This window comes from the organism of the source record quoted next, unplaced genomic scaffold, assembly GCF_019419815.1.
Source record: "Pyrus x bretschneideri cultivar Hongxiangsu unplaced genomic scaffold, Pyrus_bretschneideri_v1 Contig143, whole genome shotgun sequence".
Classification (NCBI taxonomy): domain Eukaryota; kingdom Viridiplantae; phylum Streptophyta; class Magnoliopsida; order Rosales; family Rosaceae; genus Pyrus; species Pyrus x bretschneideri.
In genome coordinates this window covers 55,428-81,655 of record NW_025999439.1, presented here as the reverse complement: position 1 = coordinate 81,655, position 26,228 = coordinate 55,428, and the positions used below count along the sequence as shown (strand labels likewise).

Below are 26,228 nucleotides of genomic sequence, written 5' to 3'. Positions count from 1 at the left end.
AAGATTGATATTCATTCTTCCGTAAATACTCAATCGAAGGAAGAAACTACAAAACCAAAGAGAAAATGTAAACACGAAAAAATGAAAAAAAAAAAAAAAAGTCCAGCATATATTATGTTTTGGTTTTTAATTTATTAAATTTAAAGCTTAAGGGTATTTGCTTCTATTTAAGTGATATTTTGAATATATTTGAAAGCTTTTATAAAAACTAATATTTTTGAAAGTAGAGATTAATATTTGGCTATATTTGATAATATAAGAATATAATTGATGTGTTTTTTCAACTATCAACTTTGTTTTTAATACAGCTGCCATATTTAAGCTTGAATCCGCTCTAGTTTTAGCATTCAAGTATAGAACTGTAGAGACATGTTAACTTCTAGTTCAAACCAAAATTTGATTTTGAGTCACTCTTAAGCGTCAAAGACACCAGACAACACTGTTTTAGTATATTTGAAAAGATAAAGACCACCACAATCCTCATTAAACCAAATTCATTTATCGCAAGACCTCGTCACAAGTTAATTCATCTTGCTAATTAGTTCATTGATCTTATCCCCGCGATCGCCAGCATCTCCGCCATCCTTGTATACTGTTTTCGAACCTTTTAATCCTGCTTCAGGCTTGTTGAGCACAATGGGCCACAAAAAACCGGTAACCTCCTTAAAATGTGGGCCAATCGTGGCAATTTCGTGCACTACATCTTCTATGCATATAACATCATACTGCCCCATTGCCTGTCAGATAAAAGAAGGGTGAAGATTTACACTGTAAATGTACAAATTGAAATAAGAAACTGATGACTAGTAAACTAACTATGCTCAAAATTCAGTAAGACATTACCGATTACCTGTTCAATAAGGTTGTTGTCTGTCAGAGGAACTTTCTTCTTGTCTATCTTTGCAAAGCCCTTCTTGTAAATCAGCTCCCTCACATTCTTAAGGTTAGGATACCTTCGGAAACCAGAAAAATATCATCATGAACATGAACCATTGGTCAGTAATATACAAGCAACAATACAAGGGAGAACGTATCGGTTGCTAGATCCTATAAAATGGATATCCATATTATTCAAGAGATTGATTTAGTTAAACTTGAGATAGCCGCGGACTCAAAGCACCAAAAACAAATATAATGTGTACAAAATATTGTTGCATGAACATGTGTTCAGTCTAACAACACAACAATGTAGTTCACATACTGAAACAAGAAAAATTTAAATCCCGAGACACAAGACTGTCAAGACATTAAAGATGAAAACCTAACAATTATGTACAAAATGATTTCAAGCATTTGGTGCATATGAATATGAAAAAGTAAAAACATTTCAACTTGATAATTGTCTGTTAAATTTTAATAGCCACAAAATCCCACTGATCGTGATTATAGAAAACAAACATTGTACGCCAATTTCCCTATGCAATGAAAAGTCCCTAGACCGGTTATCAGAGAAGAAACCTCGCAACCAATTGAAATATCAAGGTTAAAAAGATTAAGCAGTTCCATAAAAGAGACAATATGAAAACATTCTATGAAGTAAGAAACCCCAATACAGCTCCTCCGCTGATACCCAAGTAAAAAACTTACAGTTATTTTGTGCTTTGATGACAGGCTCCAACTTTGCTACTGTACATCGCATTTTTTCCACTCATTTTATTATAGAAAATCAACTATTGCTCACTAACAAATGCAAAATATGAAATTATACAGAACGCCCGTGCGTTGTGATGCATTTATCCACTTAAAATATTTTAATTTTGACAGGAAAGTAGAGTAGAAGGATGCGCAACCCCTACCCATAGGTAACATACGGCTGCACCCTCTGCAACTTTTCTAATATAGCGTCAGTTGCTTTCACAAAGACAGCATTGAAAATTTTCCTCAATTTTAGGCTATATAAGGCCTTCCTAACAACAGGGTGCATGTCATTTTTCCTGGAAAGTATTGAGAAATTAGAAATAGACAGTTCAAGATAGAGATAATAAGTAAAATAAAACTTATCAGGTTAAACTGAAAACCTACCCTTGTATGCGGACGACCAAAAGAAGCTGTGAGTTAGCTGTCTCCAATGCTGGCCTTTTTCTCTTTAACCGGTGTTTCATGTGGACAAGGTCCATCTCCTAATTAAAGAAACAGATAATTTCAATCACTGAGTGCATTAGAATGTAGACAGGCTGGTGAATATACAAATGAAGTTGCAGAAACAAGCCTGTGGAAACATCACCAGGCTAAAGGATACTTGATACTTGGCAAGAAAATCCTGCTCAACAACCTCATAAGAGCCATCTACCTTAAGTTCTGAGTTTTTGCATAATACATTCCAACTTCTACTACAAATTAAAATAAAAAAACTGTCTTTATCATGTAAGTTTTTAACATGTTATTCTCAAATCCCACGTCTCAAGAGAACGTTCTGTTCAAGTATCTCAAATTTCAACAGCAAAACAATTAGGAAACATACATCGTTCACAATTTCTTTATATCACAGCTAAGGGTTTTATAACACTTGAGCATAAAGGCGGCACTTTACAACATTCGGCAAATTCCAATTAACATAGCTAATGCCCACTTTTTCATACATAACAACATAAATCATCGCCCAATTGAAACTTGATAATTGAGTTTCATTACACAATACAACAAGAAAAAGCATGAAACTCAGCAGTACAAAACATCGCTGACAAATAAATTACAAAAAGAGCAAAAGGTTTACCCTGTAGCGATATTCTTTGATGAAAGCCTCAGGTTTCTTAATATATTCTTGCTTATTTTGCTGAGACTTAAACTTCCTCTGCTCCAATTGCTCTTTCCTCCTCAAAGCCAACTCCTCATTGGTTTTCCTTCTCTTCAATATAACCTCCGGTATATACGTCAACTGCTGCGCCGTCTCTTCCGTCATCAGTCGATCCTTCAACCACACAAACCAAAAAAAAAAAAAAAAAAACTCAGAAACTCAATCAAAATATTAACTTTATCTTGGTTTCCTAAACTTTATCGGGAGACAAACAGAAACCCAGAATTTAAAAACAAACAGGAAACGTAAACAAGAAATTGGGGGGAAAAAAAGGTCAAATCACTATGTTTTTCTTGATTATTTGACAAAAAAAGGAAAATTATCATAAAAATCATGAAAAATTTGGACAGGGAGAGGGAGAGCGAGTTACCTCGTTTGAAGGCGTCTGGGATTTGGCGGCTGGGTATAGCAATAAGAGTTGAAGGGCGGAAGAGCGGAAGAGCGGAAGCAGCAGAGAAAAAATGGCGGAAGGAGAGTGAAAGAGGAGGACTAAGCGGCGCGAATGGGCTTTGGAAGGGGTTTAGGGCAAAAATCCACAATAGTATTGTATACCCAGCAAGATAAAAAAATAAAAAAAAAAAAAAAAAAAAAAACTAATTAAAATGATTTGAAAATTTTGAATTTTACCAAAATGATAAAATATAAGATAAAGTGAATAGTATCATAATTGACATTTTAGAAGAAAATTATGGTTTTTCGTTAAAGTGAACAGTACCGGGAGATAATACAACGATATATTATGTTATACCCAATAAGTTGTCAACTATACGTCATATTTCTAGTACAACGATATATTTTACACTAAGACTATCTCCAATTCATGGAATAAAGCTTAAATTATAAGCTTTAAAAGCCCCCAAACCATCTCCAACCATGGCTAAAATAAGCCTCGGGGAGAAAATAAATATATGGGCTAGATTCTCCTCAGGATTTAAGTCTAGCTTAAATTATTCTAAACTCACCAAAATGTCATATTTTAAACGTTTTTTCACTTATAATTAACGGCTATGATCAAATGAGATCAAATTTACTAGTAAAAAATAAAAAATTAACGACCCAAAATTAAATCTAACGTCTAAAATAATTTAAGAAAATTATTTAAATCAAATTTAACTTAAAACTTTATAAATACCTATGTATTTGTATGATTTTTAATTACTTATCTGAATTTAAATATTTTTAGATTAAAATATTCATAAAAATAAATTAGGATAATTTACATAACTTGAATTTTCAGAAAAAATTACCAAAAATAAAAAGTGAACAGTACCGGGAGATAGTACAACGATATATTATGTTATACCCAATAAGTTGTCAACTATACATCATATTTTGAGTACAACGATATATTTTACACTAAGACTGTCTCCAATTCATGGGATAAAGCTTAAATTATAAGCTTTAAAAGCCCCCCAAACCATCTTCAACCATGGGCTAAAATAAGCCTCGGGAAGAAAATAAATATCTGGGCTAGATTTTCCTCAGTGTCACATCCCAGCCCTCCCTCGCAGTGATATTGTCCGCTTTGACATTCCCCCTCTGGACTAGGTCGCAGCAGAGGGCTACCTCACGGTTTTGTCTTTGCAAGCCGCAGCTCCAAAAGGCCTCACTGAAAGGTACATGCTGGCAATGGATATATAAGGCCCAAAGACCACGCCCTCACGGGCGATGTGGGATACTACAATCCACCCCCCTTAGGGAGCCCGACGTCCTCGTCGGCACACCACGACCGTGAGTCTGGCTCTGATACCAAATTGTCACATCCCAGCCCTCCCTCGTAGTGATATTGTCCGCTTTGGCATTCCCCCTCTGGACTAGGTCGCAGCAGAGGGCTACCTCACGGTTTTGTCTGTGCAAGCCGCAGCTCCAAAAGGCCTCACTGAAAGGTACATGCTGGCAATGGATATATAAGGCCCAAAGACCACGCCCTCACGGGCGATGTGGGATACTACAATTGTCACATCCCAGCCTCCCTCGCAGTGATATTGTCCGCTTTGGCATTCCCCCTCTGGACTAGGTCGCAGCAGAGGGCTACTGAAGGAAGATTTGTGAAAAACATGTTCATTTAAGCAACATCAATAGCATGCAATTAACAATTAAAGGCGGAATCATGCTTGTATGCACTTAAAACAAAACATTTACCCATGAAATTCAAAGCCTAGTAGATAGGTGAACCAAGACTCAACTCAAAACAAAGTGAGTTGAGAAATCAATACCTTTGTAGATTCCTCTTTGCATAAGCAAAGGCTAATCACCCAAAGAGAGGGCCTTCATTCCTTGCATCTTAGATCCATGGATTTGGATGGATGAAAAGGTTTCTCCAAGTTCCCAAAATTGAGAACCTCTAAGTCTCCACACCAAGGTAAGATTGAAGAAGAAATGAGTGACCTTGAGGAAGTAAGATTGCTAGATGTTATCCTCAAGGTGGCCGGCCATTTCTAGAGAGAAAGGAGAGTTTGTGTTTCTCCAATTTCCCCAAAAACAACCCCTAATGAATTTTGGCTATTAAGTCACACTTATACCTTAATTCATTTGAGTGGCAAACTTGTAAATAAGTCAAAACCCACTCTTTCTCTAACATGGCCGGCCTTAGGGATTTATTGGGCTATTTGGGCTTTTGTGAATCATTATTCATTAAGTTGTCATACAACTTAAGTCAATGGACTTGACGTTCGAAGCCCATTGGGCCTTAAGGTCCAAAACTATCCCGAGGTCTTTTAACGAACTTATTCGTTTGATTAATAATCATATTAATTAATCCTTGCCATAAATAATTAAACCATTTAATTATTCTTACTCATCTCCGTTGAATCTTCAATCTCTACCTTACACGGTGTACGATCCATTAGGTTCCTTTTAGCGAGGCAGTGGGCGATTCAAACTCTTTCAAATCGATTGTGAATTGAAACTTACTTTCAATTCTCCCGTTAGTGATAATACACTTTTAGGGCTTCCACAAACCATGGTTGACGCTTAGCAGCATGTCATGGTTACCCAAGCTAATCAGAAGAGGTGGAGAACCTATTCAGTTTTAGGATTACAAATGCAATACGGTCTTTCTCTAATACAATACTCTTGACCACATTGTTTGGTTTGATAGTTTATTCATGTCTACTATCCAATGTGAATCTTGTACTTATATGATTACCTTGAATGTGATCTGGAACGCATTCCAACATCTCATTCATACTCTGGCCAGAGATTCTAAATCATATCATAGAGTATTCTCCCTCAAACAGTTTGAAGGTTAGAGATCCCTTGTTGCGCATTCACTTGCCTCCATGGCTAAGTGGCTTAACCCCGACGATGCCGTGGACACCCTGATAGAGTGACTTTGACATAATCAAAGATTAAGGACCTAACCACAAGACAACTGTGATGCCTCAGGTCAAAAGACTAATTTGCATTATCCCAACCATGAGTTCTCATGTGACATGAATATGAGAACTCTTCGTTGATCGTGTTCAGTGAACTCATTCTCTATTGAGCACCTACGTACTTGTCTTGATGTCACACAGACCAATGACTCGAGAGTAGTCACTCTCCCTGAGAGAAGACATAGCACGTACTGATCTTAACGGACTGTCAATGCCCAATTGACAATCCTATGATCAGGAACGTTTAGGATGTGTCAACGAAAGAATGGTCTCATGAATCTAACTTCTTTAGATCGCATTCTTCCAATCACATATTCCTTGGACTTATCGTTTAAGCATATAACATTTATATGAGACGGATCAAACAATAATCTTTGCCCTTTACATTTAAACTACATTAGTTTGAAATGTCCGTAAAGTATCATCATATGATTGGTTTTAGGGCACATTTCGAACAATCTCCCACTTGCACTAGAGCCAATCAGCTTAGTCATCATTGATGATACCTCTTCTGTAATTCATTTCATAAATGGCTGAGTAGTAGGCCTAAACAATGGATATCTATATGTTATCCATAGAAGCAACCTTGAGAAAAACGACGTCACCATTATACATGATTCTCAATCATGTGGTTCAGTCTCTCATTTGAGTTCGGACATTGATGAGACCTTGATTCCCTGGCTTGAGCTATCGCCCCATTAGTGTCATACACTTTCTGGTTGGAACCGAATGAAGAGTTCATGAATGAACTTTCCCATCCAAACAACAATGTTGTAAGCTTCTATATGGCAATATATTTTGCATACATGATGGAACACATTAAAGTCATTTACTTTTAACGTTTCCACCCAAATATCTCTTTAGTCATAATAAAGAGATATCTCATTATCACTTCATTCATAATGAAGAGATATTCTATGATGGATTAGATTCATAATCTAATACATTTACGCTTCCATTACGTTACTCTAATTCTTCCTCATTCTTGAGGAATCCATCCTTAGTATTTCTTAAATACCTAAGGATTCACTTGACATTTGCCATGGTTCTGATCGTGGGCTTGCACTGATATCATCTTGTACCGTTCTAGGTACGACTTATATCAATGTTTTCATACAATATGAAATACATAAATCACCTTTCTGCGTATGCATAAAGGATTCTATTTACACATTATTTCTTTGGGAGTCAAAGGGTACATTCCCTTTGAGAAGAACAACTTCCTAGTCTCACTAGAATTGTCATTCTAATTGAAGTTTATCATCATATGAGAAACTTCCTAGCATCTCTTGTCTATTTTAGGGATTGATATAATCCAATTATATCTTGAAATCTATCATTATAGATTCCATCCCATGTATGTAGACTATGTCTCCCATATACATTCTATCATTATAGAATGTTTAAAGTCATAACTTTAACGATGAAGAATTCCTTTCATTTTCAAAATTAATATATATCATGTATATATATATTCTAATTTAGGAATATGATCAACTCCCACTAATCTTTTGTAAACCTAGTAAACAAAAGATTCATTTACATCTTTATGAGAAATCAAACAATTGATCTTTTCTCATAAGACGCTTATAGCTCCCACTAGCTTGCTAAGATCCATGATGGATGGATCTCTACAACTAACATGTCTCAGAAGTATATATCACATATATATATATGGGTAATTGATAATGTCCAACGAACTAAATCTTATTTATGTTCATTCTTCTCCTAATGGAGAAATTCATTATCTTATGATGCTACTTTCCTTGATATTTTTCAAGGAAATTAATCTAAAGTGTTACTTTTTCCTTGGATCAAATCTAAGGAGGTAAATACTTTAGACGTCTTACTCATCTACTTACATTTCTTGAATTCTTTGAAACCTTTTGCAAAGTATTCGGACTTGTGTTTATTCAAAATAAACTATAGTCCAACCGAGAGTGATCTTCGGTGAATGTCATACAACATGAGTAGTATTATGTTGTGGACAAGTGCCACTAATATCTAAGTGAATCAACCTCAACAACTTTGTGATTCTTTCTTCTTTCCAAAAAGAATAAAGATTCGAACATTTCGCCTCTATGCAATTTTAACAAGAAGGTATTGGATCCGGATCTAACGATCCAAAGCATCCATCTATGACCAACTCGTAACTTATGTTTTAGAGGTATCACAACTCAGTTGGGATTAGTCACTACCTTTCAACCTTTTGGGTTTTAAGCATCGTTATATTCTTAAACAGTTAACATTACCATATCATCTCTACTACAGAGACAATTAATTAGATTACCATAATCTAATCATTCATTAATAAAGAACTATGTTTTGTCAAACAAAACATTCATCCATCTCTACAACTGTGACGGAATTATGTTCCTTTAAAATTGGGACATAAAGACAATCTTTGGTTTTTCCAATTTCTTTGGTAGTTCATATGAGGAAGTAAGTACAATCCGCTTTCACAGAGATCTATATTCGATTCACTTTTGGAATGTGAAGTACTTTCTCTTCTCTCATATATCTTCTACTTCTTATTAGCACACTTTTACAACAATTGTAAAACATAGTTACTAATACAGAATCATGCATTCAAGTAGAAGAACCAACTGTTATGAACTTTTCAAGAACGTTTTACAACACCTTCAAAAGGTGTGTTCTTGACACTTGCAAGACATTTCTTGCAAATACCCCTTCCAATGTCCATCTTTTCATAAAGAAAGTTTGTTCCCTTAGAGTTATTTTTCCTTCTTCATTTGACTTCCCTTTTGATTACAATAGTCATGGTCCCTAATCTCCCACTATCTCTCTTGAAACTCATTTCAAATGTGTTATACACATCAAACGATTTGGAGAGCGTGCGGTTATTGTTCACTATATAGTTTACAATAAACTTAGTGAACCATTAGGATAGGGACACAAAGGTGAAGTCCTTGCCTAGTTTCCGTCTCGTTAAGTGGTTTAACACTTCAACACTCAACGATTCAAAATCATCGTAAGTCCATATAAATGGACTATTTTTGTCAACCAACCATTATGTTCTAAACATAACAACAAACTCTCAAGAGTTGTTCAAGGCAACTCTCATTTCTTCATACAACAATTTGTAAGTGAAGAATCATGGCACATAAAGTGTCCATGCCCTTGCGCTTACTTCTCAAGTTCCTTGTTCGTGTAACAAAGAGACAAGCACTAAAGTTTGTGTTGATTAAGGGTTGTTCAAAGCAACTCTTATTTCTTCATACAACAATTTGTATTTGAAGAATTATGACATTAAAAGTGTTGTCCTTCTCATGTTAGACTTATCTAACATATTCTTCCAATGATACATTATCAATAGGAAGATTGTGAGGATGGGACTACTTAGTTACATCTACAAGCCATTAAAGACAATCTATGGGATTGTAGAACTAAGTCCGGAAATTAAAGCGTTCGATTTTTCTTTGTCAAGTTTTGGATAGCGTTTGCAAATATATTGGTAAACAAATACATAACGAATATAAATTGATTGATTTTAAGCCATTTGATTCGGGTTTTTAAATCAAATAGCACCACCCACTATTTTTGGCAAATTCCATATCCCTCATCGGAATTCGAGAGTTTTGGAGGAAACTCTTAGTAGGGTATGGAAGGCTCACCATTACCAAGCCCACCTCATGATTATACGATGTTGGTTAGCAAAAATAATGATGAGAGAATAACGCTTTACTCATTTACAACTCTTGTAATTACCCATCTAGTTTGGCCTCTAGAGAATGAATGCCTCAGAATTATATCATGTTGGCACCATTGCACTTAGTTAAGTTATTCCCACCATGCTTAGTTTATGTAGAGGTTCAAGCACAACCTCAGAATTATATCATGTTGGTCATACTCGTTGTCTACACTCACCTCATCATATGCGTATAGACTCCTCCTGAATGTAAGCATGCACTTTGTACTACCCCATTATAGGGTGAAGCCGGTGTACAAGTCACAAACGATTGGAGCCTACCACGGTGGAAGGCCACGAAGAGATATTCAAAGCATCTCTCGCTTATCAACTTAATATTGATTTGTTGAGGGTTTTAGGTCTCATCACATATAAACATACATTTTAATCCAATTAAAACATTTTGGTCCTATTACAACTATTGGTCCATTTGATTGATTTAGTTGTTTATAATACTCCCACTAAGCTTTTAAAACGGTTTTTAAAGCAAGAGTATATGATACTACTAACATAAGGTTTGCATTCATTGATGGACTATATAGTTGCCTTAGGGCCTTAGGATGACTATGAACCTTTGATTCGATTCAACACGAGCCTAGTGTTGAATCTCGGTCTAGGGATGGAGATTGATTTTAGTTACGCGTTTAATCACATTAAGGCGTGTTGTCTTAGGGCGTTGGACCCAACTACTCCAATTTCATGCATATCGAATAAAACAAGAAAGGAGTACTTCAAAGTAAATAAGAGCTTATGCTCTTTTACAACAATTGATCAAATCAAATTACTTTAAAGTAAAGAAGAGCTTATGCTCTTTTACAACAATTGATCATATCAAATTACAACCAAAATTTAATCTACACATTCCCATGGTTCAAACAAATTTGAAACGGCCTTTCATATAACTCAATTATCGTAGGCTAAGGTTCATAATCACCCTTTCTTTAATTAATTAACGCTTTAACTAATTAAACTTGAATGCAACATTTTCATTTGGTTTTTATATCCATAGAATTGATTTAAATGGAGCTAAATGAAATGAAAATCCAATTCTCATTTAAAGAGACAAAACAATTTTGTTCTCTACCTAATTTGGGCCAAAATGCTATGACCTCAACTTGTTTGGGCCATAGTGCAATTAACCTCAACTTTTGGGCTATTTTGCAAAAACTTAAACTTTTGGGGTCACTTTGTAAAAACACAAAAGTCCACTACTTCATGTAATTACAACTAGAACCCAAAATTTCCACAAAAAAAAAACTTCATTAAAGGAGCAAAACAATTTGTCCTTTTAGTGATTTTGGACCTTTACGTAAAAACGTAAACTTTTGGGTCAAAATGCAAATACACAAAAGTATCAAAACTTTATATAATTACATGAAAGCCCCACAAGGACCCTAATTGAGTAGGGTGGCCGGCCATTGAAGCAAAGTTTTAAAAAAAAATTTCAAAGTTTTGTAAGTGGGGTGTGTGTAATGGAATAAATCATTACACACCAAACCCACTAAAATTTCTTTAATTTTTCAAAATAAATATCTAATATATTTAAACATAAGAAATATTTCAAAACAAAAACTTTATGAAATAAATCAAAACTTTGAATCAAAACACCAAACCTTTTGTTCTTGGCAAGAACATATCAAGAACAATGAAGAACATTCATGAAAACCCATAAGAGCTCCATGAACATTCTTCACCCAAAAACATACCAAAACCACTCAAACTTAAGGGAAATAACATACAACCATACTAGGGTACATAGGGGTTCCAAAAGTCACTTTAAAACACTTTTAACAAGTCAAACAAGAACCCAAAATTCCACCCTTTGGATTTGGCCGAATTTCCCCAAAAACATGGCACCAAATTTTAGCTCCAATTTCATGCTCATATGAACTACATCTACAACATTTGAGATGGCAAATTTTCTAAAAAAATTTACATTCAAAGAAGCAAGAATAAAGCTTGTAACAATTACAACATTCAAATCACAAACTATGAACTACAAAACCCAAAAGGATTCACCAACTACTAGACTTAGGCTCTTGATACCACTTGAAGGAAGATTTGTGAAAAACATATTCATTTAAGCAACATCAATAGCATGCAATTAACAATTAAAGGCGGAATCATGCTTGTATGCACTTAAAACAAAACATTTACCCATGAAATTCAAAGCCTAGTAGATAGGTGAACCAAGACTCAACTCAAAACAAAGTGAGTTGAGAAATCAATACCTTTGTAGATTCCTCTTTGCATAAGCAAAGGCTAATCACCCAAAGAGAGGGCCTTCATTCCTTGCATCTTAGATCCATGGATTTGGATGGATGAAAAGGTTTCTCCAAGTTCCCAAAATTGAGAACCTCTAAGTCTCCACACCAAGGTAAGATTGAAGAAGAAATGAGTGACCTTGAGGAAGTAAGATTGCTAGATGTTATCCTCAAGGTGGCCGGCCATTTCTAGAGAGAAAGGAGAGTTTGTGTTTCTCCAATTTCCCCAAAAACAACCCCTAATGAATTTTGGCTATTAAGTCACACTTATACCTTAATTCATTTGAGTGGCAAACTTGTAAATAAGTCAAAACCCACTCTTTCTCTAACTTGGCCGGCCTTAGGGATTTATTGGGCTATTTGGGCCTTTGTGAATCATTATTCATTAAGTTGTCATACAACTTAAGTCAATGGACTTGACGTTCGAAGCCCATTGGGCCTTAAGGTCCAAAACTATCCCGAGGTCTTTTAACGAACTTATTCGTTTGATTAATAATCATATTAATTAATCCTTGCCATAAATAATTAAACCATTAATTATTCTTACTCATCTCCGTTGAATCTTCAATCTCTACCTTACACGGTGTACGATCCATTAGGTTCCTTTTAGCGAGGCAGTGGGCGATTCAAACTCTTTCAAATCGATTGTGAATTGAAACTTACTTTCAATTCTCCCGTTAGTGATAATACACTTTTAGGGCTTCCACAAACCATGGTTGACGCCTAGCAACATGTCATGGTTACCCAAGCTAATCAGAAGAGGTGGAGAACCTATTCAGTTTTAGGATTACAAATGCAATACGGTCTTTCTCTAATACAATACTCTTGACCACATTGTTTGGTTTGATAGTTTATTCATGTCTACTACCCAATGTGAATCTTGTACTTATATGATTACCTTGAATGTGATCTGGAACGCATTCCAACATCTCATTCATACTCTGGCCAGAGATTCTAAATCATATCATAGAGTATTCTCCCTCAAACAGTTTGAAGGTTAGAGATCCCTTGTTGCGCATTCACTTGCCTCCATGGCTAAGTGGCTTAACCCCGACGATGCCGTGGACACCCTGATAGAGTGACTTTGACATAATCAAAGATTAAGGACCTAACCACAAGACAACTGTGATGCCTCAGGTCAAAAGACTAATTTGCATTATCCCAACCATGAGTTCTCATGTGACATGAATATGAGAACTCTTCGTTGATCGTGTTCAGTGAACTTATTCTCTATTGAGCACCTACGTACTTTTCTTGATGTCACACACACCAATGACTCGAGACTAGTCACTCTCCCTGAGAGACAACATAGCACGTACTGATCTTAACGGACTGTCAATGCCCAATTGACAATCCTATGATCAGGAACGTTTAGGATGTGTCAACGAAAGAATGGTCTCATGAATCTAACTTCTTTAGATCGCATTCTTCCAATCACATATTCCTTGGACTTATCGTTTAAGCATATAACATTTATATGAGATGGCTCAAACAATAATCTTTGCCCTTTACATTTAAACTACATTAGTTTGAAATGTCCGTAAAGTATCATCATATGATTGGTTTTAGGGCACATTTCCAACAGCTACCTCACGGTTTTGTCTTTGCAAGCCGCAACTCCAAAAGGCCTCACTGAAAGGTACATGCTGGCAATAGATATATAAGGCCCAAAGACCACGCCCTCACGGGCGATGTGGGATACTACAATCCACCCCCCTTAGGGAGCCCGACGTCCTCGTCGGCACACCACAACCGTGAGTCTGGCTCTGATACCAAATTGTCACATCCCAGCCCTCCCTCGCAGTGATATTGTCCTCTTTGGAATTCCCCCTCTGGACTAGGTCGCAGCAGAGGGCTACCTCACGGTTTTGTCTTTGCAAGCCGCAGCTCCAAAAGGCCTCACTGAAAGGTACATGCTGGCAATGGATATATAAGGCCCAAAGACCACGCCCTCACGGGCGATGTGGGATACTACACTTGTTGCATACTAATAAACACACAGTATATTCTTGCTCCCCATGCTTTCATTATGGTTCAATACTTCATAATATATATGTCATTCTATTTTGCAGTTTATGATGAAATTATATATATTTCAAGTATAAGCAGACACTTATTTATACGAAATACAATAGATTTACTTATCCACCTAGTCCACCTAACCGTTGACCTAACCGCTAAGCCCCAACCCACCGCTCGACTAGCGCCTAGCATTTTTTAAAACCTTGTTGGTAGCCCATTGTGAAGCTTAGCCCACCTCTTCCCCTTAGAGTAGATAATATCGTTTGTTCAAAAAAAAAAAAGTTATGTTGGGCAAGCTCAGCACATCGAGGCCCAACACAACGCTCTCCCTCCAACATTTGGGCAACACTAGCCATTCGCTGAGCCCTAGCTCGCACCATCAGCACCTTGGCTCTAGCTGAGTCAACCTCCTTTAGATACCGTAGCTCCAGCCACACCATCCACCTCCTTGGCTTCGTACCGAGCCACGTTAGCAGCACCGCAGCTCTAGTTCAGCCGCAAGAAATAAAAAAATAAAAAAAAGAAGAAGAAGAAAGAGAAATTTTGTTTATTTTTTCTTACCCTTGGTGCGGCACGAAGGAGAAAACAATGATGATCAACTATTCGAGGGCAAACAAAGAAGAAGACTAAGGGATAGGGAACAATTTCCTCTAGTTTTCTCTCTGTCTTGTTGGGAGTATAATTGTTCTTTAAATTTATTTAGTTCTCCACTTAAGGTAGAGTTAAATAAGTTCTACAAGCAATTGGTTTCCCTTTCCTGACTTTAACTTCAAGTCAAAGCTCAAAATCTAAGGCAAATCAAGAAACAACTTTATGGCTTAACCACTCAAATTGGGAGTTTTACACCTCCTGCCCTTTCCTATGGGCAACATAGCATGTGTGGGGGCACTTGTGGAGCAAAAATAATCTGAAAAATCCTGGAGTCGACACATGAACTATTACCAGCGAAAGATGAGAATGCCCTTATTAAATTGGTGAGTCCCACATTTAATCCACGCGCATTTCAACATCCTTGAAGGCCTAAGCAGCTGACTACAACCTCATCAAGTGCTCATGCCCATGACAAGGAGGAAAGTCAAAGGTATTAACGATATGATTAATCAATAAATCTTATCTTTATGCTTCCTAATGAAGGTCAACTCCATCAAGAAAGGAATCACAATCATATCCAATCAAGGATATTACTAGATAGTCCTAAGATATTATTTATAAAATAATGTCTTCACAATAATTCTTTCTCATCCGCCCAATGGATGACTCACCTTGGCCAATCGGACGTCGATACATGCTAAGGCAAACCCTACACATGTGGCAGCCCTAGCTCTATAAATACCACATACTCCACCAATTTCTAGTAAGCTTTAGCTACATAATCAAGCCTTAAGCTCTCTCTCTATTAAAAAAAACTGACTTAGGCATCAGAGATCCATTGGCCAAACCCCCTCCCTTGTGGGCGCATGTGGGTTTGGTCTTTGGTCAAAGGTATTTGTTTGTTTTGCAAGTACAAATTCGCCAAGGCAGAGGGTGGCAGATTTTTGCAACCACATATATCAATTGCATTTTACTGGTAAGAAGGAGCTTTTATGTTGGAATGGAAATGGAGCAGGAACGAAGAGGCGGATCCGTAGTGACATGTGAGTGTGATTCCAAGGGCCATTTTCGTTTGTGACAGAAATACAATAAAAGAAAATAAGCGGGGAAAAATTGGAACTAAATTGTGCTTATAAACAGTGAATCAGTTCATTTTCATTTTTAATGTACATTAAATTTTATAGAACTAATAAATCATCGAATCTACTCTTGCATAATTCAGGAAACTAAAAAAGATTACTTGTTGGATCCCTAGTCTACCATAAGTTATATCCATGAGTGCATAGTGTATACCTAGAAAAGGTTAAACCCCTAAAAAAAAGAAATGTTAATGAGACAAGAGTGGAAATTAGACAAACAAAAAGTTAATGGAAACATTTATTAGAGGGGGTTACATGCAAGAAAAAAGAGCTACATGGATGTTTCTCATTAGTTTCAATCACAGTACTTTATACGACCCTCTCTCTCTCAATAGTACTTTCTTATTCCTTAAGTCTTGCTATATTGAGACCTTTTAACTGTAAAACAGTGGTCTATCCTTCTATACATAGGAGTAGGACACCGCATTTATTACTATCATATCAAAACATTTCTTCTCCATAATATTAGACTCCTCAAATCCCATCACCCCCGAAGGAGAAAATTCTCACATCTTTTCCTCATGAAGCCCCATGCATCTGATCCATCCCTCTCTGAAAACTCAACCATTTTCCCACCCTCAGAGGCACCACTACCACCAAACCTACTCAAAGGCTCAAATATGGAAACCCCAAGTGCAGAAAAGCAACCATCTGTACAAGATCATCACCAAGGACACCCTCAAGATCAAATCCGTAATCTTGCATTGGATCTAAGCCTCTCAAACAAGGAATCTGATCATGGGTCGAAGCCGGAACTCAACCTCATCAACTGTTTTGATTCAAACAACACATCAGGAAACTCTTCATCAGAGACTTCCAATCCCATAGGTGCTACTACTACTACTGCTACTACTGATTTCGAGCCAAGGGTTTTCTCCTGCAATTATTGCCAGAGAAAATTTTACAGTTCACAAGCGCTCGGAGGGCACCAAAATGCTCATAAGAGAGAAAGAACACTTGCCAAAAAAGGGAACAAGAGTAATTGTACTGCAGCAGCAGAAGATGCCTTGATGAGGCTTCCAAGTTTACTCTCTTCACACAGATTCTCCAGCATGGCTTCTCTCCCTTTGCATGGCTCCTTCAATAATAGGTCACTTGGTATTCAAGTGCATTCCACAATTCACAAGCCTTGTTACCAATCAAACACCTTTGGTGGGAATAATAATGGTAACTATGGGTGGTTTAGACGGCCTATTGATCATCAACATGCGATCGGGCGGCTTGTTCCACCCAACAATGTTTTTCATGTGCAGGGCGGCGTAAGTTCCTCCTCCTCACCATCGAGTGGTGGCGTTGGAAGGTTTTCCTATAGTACTAATGGTCGGAAGTTTTGTCCGGCGGCGGAAGGAATTGGAGGGTTGTGGTGGAGTAATAGTGCTGCTGGCCATTTTAATGCTAAACAAGATGAGTTGCAGAAGCTTGACTTGTCCCTAAAGCTCTAAACACTTTCTCAATTTATCATTTTCTCTTCTTTATTTTTAAATTTCTTTTTTAAATTTAAAGCCATCCCTTTTAACTGATCAGTTTCAGGCTTCCTCGCCCTTTGAGTTTCATGTATATGTTGCAACTTTCGTACACATTTCTTTTAGGTATAGTTGACATTTTCAGAGAAGTTCTGAAATTCTTGGCTTTGAATATCCCAATTCCATATGTTTTTGTTTTTTTTTTTTTCTTTAATTCAAGATCGTCACGACTTTCTTCCACAAAATAAAGACTGAATGCAACTAGAGAACCTGGAAATTTGAGTTAGAATGGTGATGTGTACCAATAACTCAAAGACTAACCTTGCTACTTAATTTGGGAATTTAATTTCCCCATTTAACGCCAGAAAATTGCTTTTCTTTTAATTGGGTTCTCAGTACTTCATTTTATCCGTTAAGGAATTTTACTCGTTCAGTTTTCTCTTTTAGTTTTAAAGAGAAGTGCTAAATGCAGGACTTGAAAAGGATTAACTGCAAATTAATGCTCCTAAAATTCCTATTGTTATACAAAAAAAAAAAAATTTGGGACTTCGGTACGGGTATATGATTTTTTTTTGTTTTTTTTTTTTTTTTTTTGATGTTTTCTTCTCTAATATTGGCACCTGTGAAGAAAAAATAGAACACAAAACTAGCATGTTAGACAAATACTTATAATCATTAGAGCTACATTCTAATATTATATAAACTATAATATATATAACGAAACTTGAGTACACAAGTGTCCTCCTCTAATCAATCTACTTAATACTTGTAAATAATATTTTATTGCAGTAGTAAAAATCATGCCTATGCACTATTTAATCCACTAACACTATCGTTCGTAAAAAATAAAATAAAATTAAACAAGCGTTTGCATAAATTTTACATCTGTTTAAAGAGAAGTGCTAAATGCAGGAATTGAAAAGGGAGTGAGTGCAAATTAATGCTCCAAAAATTCTGTGGTTATAGAACATTTGGAACTTTGCGGCGGCACATGCATTTTTTTTTTTTTTTGTATTTAATCGTTAAATAATGAATTAAGTAAAGGAATATACTGTAGCTAGTACTTTTTTTATATTTTCTTCTCTACTGTTGGCATCTAGTAAGAAACAATAGAACACAAAAGTAGTATGTTAGACAAATACTCCTAAGCACTAGAGCTATATTCTAATGCAATATAAACTATAATGCAACAAAACTTGAGTACGTGAGTGTACTCTAATGAACTTATCTACTCTCAAATCTATTTAATACTTGAAGATGTCGCTTTAACGCAATGATAAGAAAGTAACTATGCTTATGTATTATGGTGCGGGTTAGTTTTTTCTCTCTTAACAACTAACTATTTAACACACTAGCTCTATCTTTTGTTATAAAAAGTATACTTAGTATTTGATTTTTTTTGATGTTATGTCATATGTATTAGTATTTGATTTTTTGATGTTATGTCATATGTCTATCTTAAACTATTGTCCGTAAGGTCCACAAAACGTGCAACATTTTGCAATCTTATGATTGTCATTTCCTCTACTATTAATTTGACATGATGGTTTAAATGACATGGACTTTGACCCACCTGCAGTTGAAGTAATAGACAATCTCTATTGCCATTGCTATTGGGATCAAAGGGTTAGGTGTAGTGTAACAAGCCATGTGAAAGACACACAATAATGATTAATCACCCCATCTAATAGCTACCCTTCCTACCCCCATCAATTTTTTTTTCCTCAATATTAAATGTTTGAAAAATCTTCTACTTAGTATTACGGTATAATAGTGAAATGTCTTAGATTCGATTATCACCAAAGATAAAGTTGAACCACATTATTATAACAAACCATTGTAAGGTTTAGTCTACTCCCCTACCTTGTTAATGTAAATACTATCATTTGTTAAAAAAAGAAAAAAAAAAAAAAAAATATATATATATATATATATATATATATTGTCGGTAAATGTTGATTGCCTTGATTTCTTAGCTACAATTTCTCTTCCATAATTAGGCCCCTTCTAATTTGTGGGTCCAGATCTATTTGATGTTTACTATATCATATTAGTCATAATACACCATGATTATCCTAGAATTAACATGTAATAGTAATTGAAATTTGTTCACTGTGACAGTTAACTGTCATTGAAATCTCTGATTAACAAAGGGTTTTGATAGGAAGACAAGATGTCACATAGCTTTCGAAAATGAAATGTAAAGTTGGCTATGCTAGGTCTCTTCTCTCATTATGCTCTCACCACATATTGCAGTTTAATGTTCAAAACTATCTATCTTTCAGGTAAATCCATTAAAGATCATGTCTATATGAGAAATCAACCAAATCAATTGTAAAATAAGACAAATTTAGTGTGGATGAACTTCTGCAATAATTGATTCTCGACAGATTTTACCTACATAATCAACATATTTGATCATCCTACGACATAAATGATGTGAACGGTGAAGGAAGAAGGTGGAAGGAGAATGCACAAAACGAATCAATCACAACACATACTTTTTTTTCTCCGATACGATCTTTTTTATTTCTTGTCATCAGATTAAATATTTCAAACAGAATTCACGAATAAGATTAAACAGAAGTGTGTACAAAACGAAAAAGGGTGTTTTGGTCATCATGGGATACAAATGAAAGCATAAGTTTGGGTTTCTGCCATTTGCTGCAAATCAGTTGGGGTGTCCATATAGTTGTGTTAAAATGCCTCATTCTTCAATCATTTGGGCATTAAAATATTGAAAAGCTTTCATTTTGCCTCCAAATTAAGAAACACTTAACAAGAACAAAGTTGGAAAAAGAGAATGCATGTGAATGTGGAGCTTTCATGTTGCTGAGGTTAGGTGAAAAAATTAAACCAAAAAATAAGTCTTTCTCCATTAGGATCTTATCATAATTAAGGAAGAGATTACTTGTCGTTATAAGATTTGAATATTATTGGTTTAAAACTTGATTAGTAGGGGTATAAGTCAAGTTTGTCCTATTCAATGAAAAGAGAGAGGGATAATACAAAACCATCATCGATCTCAGTTTAAGAATCATATATGCGCATATTTCTCTTTCTATCGCTTTCTTGAAATTATTGAAAATTGTGCTCTCACTACAATTTGTGTACAAAATAATTCTCCAACAAATCAAATTTGGATTTGCATCTCATCGGAATTCTTTTTGTGAAAATCTTAAGGTTTCTCACATTTTATTTGTTCATCGTACATCATACAGCTAGAAATTATTTTAAATTTTTTTATTTAAAATTAAACACACAGAGTATCTAGCAAAAGCTGACCCTACGATGTATGGTGATTCCCACAAAGAGGATCCTGAGAGGATCCTCAACCATAAAATTTGTAAATTAAATCTTTCTCCATTAGGATTAAACTGCTGCTATGCAGGCTGTACAGAACCATGAAAAGTAAATACTCTGTTGTAGAATCACCATCACAAGGTCAAGCAAAAGTTGGTGCAAATTTGAAAATATAATTACCTCTGATTTCAATTATTTTTTATAAAAGCGATATTCTACATTAAATTAGTCTGAACTACAGGGTGGGAAATTCGAACTCAAGTGCAGTAGGATGAGCACATTCCTCTAACCAGCTTGGCTAAGCCTAGGCCTGTAATTACCTATGATTTCAAAGTCTACATGGTAAACTTAAAAAGAGATAATCATATGAACCATTTGTCTCCACAATTTAGTTTTTGAATCGATTGTTTTTCTCAACAATGTTTACAATCTTCCAAATGACAGAGTTTCTACACAAAAACCACTTCAAACAACTAAAAGTTGAATAACCAGTCTCTGAAAATCAAACTTCAAAATGATGTTTGAAATTAAGATCAACAAATCGACAGACGAAACTAGCAAGGGACATCGAAATTTAAGAGACTAGTACGACACTCTAGTGGACCACGGCACTACAATCCTCATTTCCTACGGTGCTCGTGCCTTGAAGTGTCGTAATCAGTAGCATCTTCATTCTGGTTAAGAACATAAGACTACTATTCGGAAGATGGAACGAATCCAATGGAACGAATTATAGTTCAAGCTAATTCAGGAGTTAGAGGTGAGAAAGTATGATGTAGACCAGAAAAGATACCCAAAATAACATGACATCAGATTTTGAACTGATGTTGCTCAAAACTAAAGAGGATAGGACTTTCATCTTATCCAGAGTTTGACCAATGCACACCATTGGTATGTCTGTCTAGCAATGGTGAAGCATATTGTAGTGGACTGTGAAGTTCACTAAGAGTACTTACTACTATAGAGCATCTTTCATAAAGCCAGGACCACAAGTTCGAGATATTAACGTACGAAGACATCCATAATTTCAACTTGATTGCAATTCAGTTCATACTTTGAATCTAAAAACAAACATTACTCTATGAACTTCAGTTCCGATATCAATTATGCAGAAAAGAAGAATATATGGTTAAGACTAAAAAGAGAAGGGAAATGACGCAGACGTTACATTGATACTTGTTGAGATGACTGGAAAGAGTGGATGCAGACGTTCTGTGAGAATGGAATTCTGGCCACAACATCAGCAAGCAGCATGATCCAGGAGCATAATCCATCTACACGCCACCAATATTCTTGAATATGACTGCGACGTGCAACAGCTCGTTTCCACTTTCCAAGATCGTATCTTATCTCAAACTGAATGTTCAAATTTTATGGAGCTACAACAAAATTGAATAATTGTTTTTACATGTAGCAGAAGCACATTTGCAACATGAAATTAGTGTCTAAGAAAAGAAAAGATGGCAAAAGCTAGTAAGAAAGAAGCTAGAGCAAAAGTCATGTAATGTGTTAAGTGATCGAGTGGATGAATATAATGACAAAACCAGACAGAAAGTAACATGAGAGTAAATGCAAACTTTCCGCTTAATTTAAAGAAATTATATTTCAATCAAAGAAATAGCAAAATCTGTCATGGTACGAGCACAATACACTTTTTGCTACTAAATTCTAACTAATAAAGATGGTTCTTTTGCTCCAGAAATCTCATCATCAAAGAACCAGCATAATTCTTAGCCATATGGTATGTGTATACTTTATCCTGTTAGTTTCAATGCATAATCAGCAGCAAGTAGTGTCACAATGCTGCAAGCAGCTGTCTAGCTGACAGAAACTATCGAAATATCACAAATCTTCCAAGGGATTCGAAAATTGCTGGAAGGTCACATAACGAAAATCTACTACAGTATAACCTCCCTAAAGTAATATTCTATAAAGAAATAACCTCCTTAAACTCATAAAAAAAATTCTAGTCCTAGCTTGGGACTAGTTACGTATAGGAATAAACTCCACATTGTAATAAGTTATAACTTTTCTAGGTCCCAACTTAAGAAAACACACGTCCACATAATAATAACTGTCAATGAGTACAAATTATATGTAATATCACAAATAAAAGTTTAAGATAGAACTAAAATATTTCTCTAAAGTTGTTTGGGACAGTGCTTTTTAAGTTTTTTTAGTTGATATCACGTCTTTGAGCTTGCGGGTACGTAATATTTCGTCAAGATGGAACCTTCTTGTTGAAGCTAAAATGTTTCTAACTTCTCAATCATGTTTACAGCTTCGAAACTTTGGTATCCATAGTCATCCTCAAGAATCCTATTTAGTAAACACAACATTCATTAAGAACAAATAAGTCAATAAATAATATTTTTTAACTACACCTCTATTAAGTAATAACCTCCCCAAAGTTATAAAAATAGCTTGATCCCAACTTTATGACTTTATGTTTTACTGAACCTAAGTAGATCTACCTAAAACATGGTAGGACTCAGAAACCATGGTGAAGAACCTCACAACAGAGACTGACAAGTAGAGCTTTAGATGTTAAGGCATGGATCTTGGAATTAATTGAGGAAAGACAGTTTTAACAAATTTTAGAACCTAAACAGCTGGCATATACCACCACTAGAAGGCTCTTCTACTTTTTTGGATGACCTAATATCATGTGCAAAGCCAATATTGCAACCAGGTTGAAATTTCATTACTCAACGCAAATAGGATTGATAAATTAAGGTCATTCAAAATGTTGCACAATCAATCACTCTACTTTCTTTTCAATAAATGATTTCACGGTTCTCATCCATCTAATGAACTCAGTTTTATCTTTGTTCTTCATGTATTCGTGCAAGAAAATAGCAAAATCATTGTTCATACTCCTCGCTTCCAAGAATTCATAAAGTGAGTCTTGCAACTCATCATCAAGTTCCCTGTAAACGAACCACAAAAACAAATAAAAAGTAATATTTAGCAAGCAGAAGAAAATATTTTGAAACCCAAGTATAAGTCAGCTTTCAGACTCTATACTCTATAAATATAGAAAAAAATATACAAAAGGAAAAAGAACGACAACCACAAACAAAAACAAAAGATGGGAGAAAAGGGACAAGACACAAAAGAGTTCCACAAAATTTAGATGAATCCAAGAATTTGTCTCAACCTCTAACAGTTTTTTATGTTACTAATGTTCCTCAGATAGTAATATATAAATAGGAGATTAAATAGAATGTCATACTTGAACTCAGGACCCACATAAGGCTGAGCTGGCACCTTCTCAGGTTTTCGGATGGAAAGCTTGTTGATCTCTATACTATCTGGCCAAGCTGAACACATGATCTCCAACACATTGCCGCCTTCCTTCTTGAAGATATTAACACAAATTGTAATGTGAAGCTGCACATCTTTTCCAAGGCCAGCAACACCTTTGGAATTTGGAGCAGTAACAGATCCATCAAACATGGTGGCTTCAATCTTAATGTCCTCTTTCTCTCCAAAGTTTCTCTTCAAGCTTATCCATTGCTCACCAGGCTGGTTGTCAACTGTAAACAACTTGAATTTTGTAACTTGCTGAAAAGCAGAAGGAATCAGGAATTTTTTTCTAGAGATTATTTAAGAGAACTTAAATTCCTAATTCCAAAAACTAAGCACTGACCATAAACTTGTGATTGTCGAATCTACGTACGGTCCTTGGAGGGAAGGATATTTATATTCGGCCTCTTAACCCCATTATCTATTATCTCAGGAAGAAATAACAACATCTTGAATACAATCTATGATCTCACGTTGAGGATTGCAATTCACAATTAACGAAAACTTGTCATTATATTTTATTAGATTTTACCAGACACCAATTGAATTGACTCCCCCATGCAACTTTCAGTATCCGGAAACCTATTCGAAAGGAAAAGTTAACAGACTTTGGAATACATTTCATTTGTGTTTTTGGATTGTGCCATTTTCTTAACAAGTAACCATTTTTGCCCCAAAACATATGAATGCTTTTGAATTTGTCAGGTTGATAAAACTCCCCCATCACACACCACATAAACTAAATTTCCCAACAACCCAATTCTCGAAACAAACCCTAAGACCCATACACAATTCCAAAATTTTTTCTTTTGCCTCGGTTTCTCAGCAACCGAACAAATCCTAAAGACATTCCTTTCACAGGTAGGTACCTGAGTGGCAGGAGAGTGATCGAGCTTGTACTGGATTTCATTGCGGAGGAGTCTGAGAATGTTGCCTTCGAAGGCCGATTTGCGCATTTCGGAGATGTAAGTTCGTCGGCATTGCGGTGGTTGGAGCGAAGGGCTTATGAGAGAGACTTGTTTTTCATGTGCCAAATGCAAAGTGGGTGTTTACTGAATTAGAATTTTGGAAGATGAAGAAAAAGGAAAGGATTTTCGCAGGGATCGGATTGGGCGCGCCATGAAAGGAGAGTTTGGAATAGTTTGCAGTTTCAGAGGTTTTTAGGGTTTAAGGTAGGTCCTCATTTCAACCAGTTTTAGGGCTTACTGTCTTCGGTACGGCCGTTTTGTAAAAGTCCAGCCCAATTATTGTCATGTTCTAGACAGCGGTGATATTTTAGAGGAAGAATTGACTCCTTAAGGATTGAGGAGAAACTCCTTCTTAAGATATTTCCTAGCTTATGTATAGAATTTTGTATTTGTAATTAAAATTGTTCATATTATAAATTATTAAGTAAAAATCATTCCTACAAAAAATCAATTAAAATTTAGATCGTTTAATCATCGAATTATATAAAAAAATATGAAGAGATTTGTAAAAGCATTATAAACCGTCTATCTACTTAATAAAACTGATTAATCTTAGTTTTAGTTGATTTTTTGCATATATGATTTTTATAGAGTGATTATAATATTAAAGGTTCTTATCATAAGTAAAAAGTTCTGTGATAGGCTACGAAGTATTTGAGGGAACTTCACCTTAATCATAAAAAGTCTAGCTCTTTTCTATTTTTTATTTCTAATTGTTAAATTGAATAAATCAAACAGAAACTGTGACAATCCGTTCCAAATTTTACGTTTTTATTTTATTTTAAAAGCGTGAATTTATGAAATTGCCCTAGAGGCAAGGACTTTGACTTCCGTTGACCATCGACTTGAGAGATGTGGAACTTATTCTTTTAGCATATCCTCGTAGTACTCATTGGTACGAACGTATAGGCGAAAGCCGTTTGCGAGTTTGGATTATAACGGTATAGTTACGGACGTTCGAAATTGGTTATTCAAGGTTTAGTGTTTATTTAAATTAAATCCCCACAAACCCAATCAGAAATGGAAGGAGGAAAGAAAGAAAGAAAAAAAAAAAAAAAAAAAAGGTGGTTCCCGTCCACCCGCACCCACCGTGGGTCTATTTTCCGAGGCCGATTCCGGCCAACTCCGGTGGAGTTTTTCGATGCCACCACCACCATCTTGAAGCTCTCATTCCCCTCTACAAAACCCACCCAAGAACCACCTTGATTAACCATGGTATGAGGCAGTTTGAGGCCACGAAAGTTGACGAAAATCAATGGTGCTCCGGCCACCCTTTTCGATTTTCCGGC

General features: G+C 35.7%; 3 protein-coding genes across 5 annotated transcripts; 1 reads left to right on the top strand and 2 right to left on the bottom strand.

The window, feature by feature from the left end:
- Positions 1-377: 377 nt before the first annotated feature.
- LOC125475374 (60S ribosomal protein L7-1-like) lies at positions 378-3,330 on the bottom strand. Of its 2 annotated transcripts, XM_048580088.1 has the most exons (6): positions 3,165-3,330; positions 2,714-2,908; positions 2,023-2,120; positions 1,797-1,934; positions 851-953; positions 378-737 (listed from the first exon to the last, which is right to left on the bottom strand). In XM_048580088.1, the coding sequence occupies exons 2-6, from the start codon at positions 2,897-2,899 to the stop codon at positions 522-524; spliced, it is 741 nt and encodes a 246-aa protein (XP_048436045.1). In that variant the 5' UTR covers positions 2,900-2,908; positions 3,165-3,330; the 3' UTR covers positions 378-521. The 2 variants fall into 2 exon arrangements, with proteins under 2 accessions (XP_048436045.1, XP_048436046.1); XM_048580089.1 differs by lacking the exon at positions 1,797-1,934.
- Positions 3,331-16,337: 13,007 nt separating this feature from the next.
- LOC125475376 (zinc finger protein 1-like) lies at positions 16,338-17,831 on the top strand. The gene has a single exon (XM_048580094.1). It carries the CDS (start codon positions 16,418-16,420, stop codon positions 17,336-17,338), a length of 921 nt encoding a protein of 306 aa, XP_048436051.1. The 5' UTR covers positions 16,338-16,417; the 3' UTR covers positions 17,339-17,831.
- A 3,833-nt stretch (positions 17,832-21,664) lies between these two features.
- Positions 21,665-25,224, bottom strand: LOC125475373 (uncharacterized protein At2g39795, mitochondrial-like). Of its 2 annotated transcripts, XM_048580087.1 has the most exons (3): positions 24,841-25,183; positions 23,898-24,229; positions 21,665-23,592 (listed from the first exon to the last, which is right to left on the bottom strand). In XM_048580087.1, exons 1-3 carry the CDS (start codon positions 24,925-24,927, stop codon positions 23,424-23,426), a joined length of 588 nt encoding a protein of 195 aa, XP_048436044.1. In that variant the 5' UTR covers positions 24,928-25,183; the 3' UTR covers positions 21,665-23,423. The 2 variants fall into 2 exon arrangements, 1 of the variants encoding a protein (XP_048436044.1); XR_007256755.1 differs by lacking the exon at positions 21,665-23,592 and having other exon boundaries at positions 24,066-24,201; positions 24,841-25,224.
- Between the last annotated feature and the right edge of the window lie 1,004 nt (positions 25,225-26,228).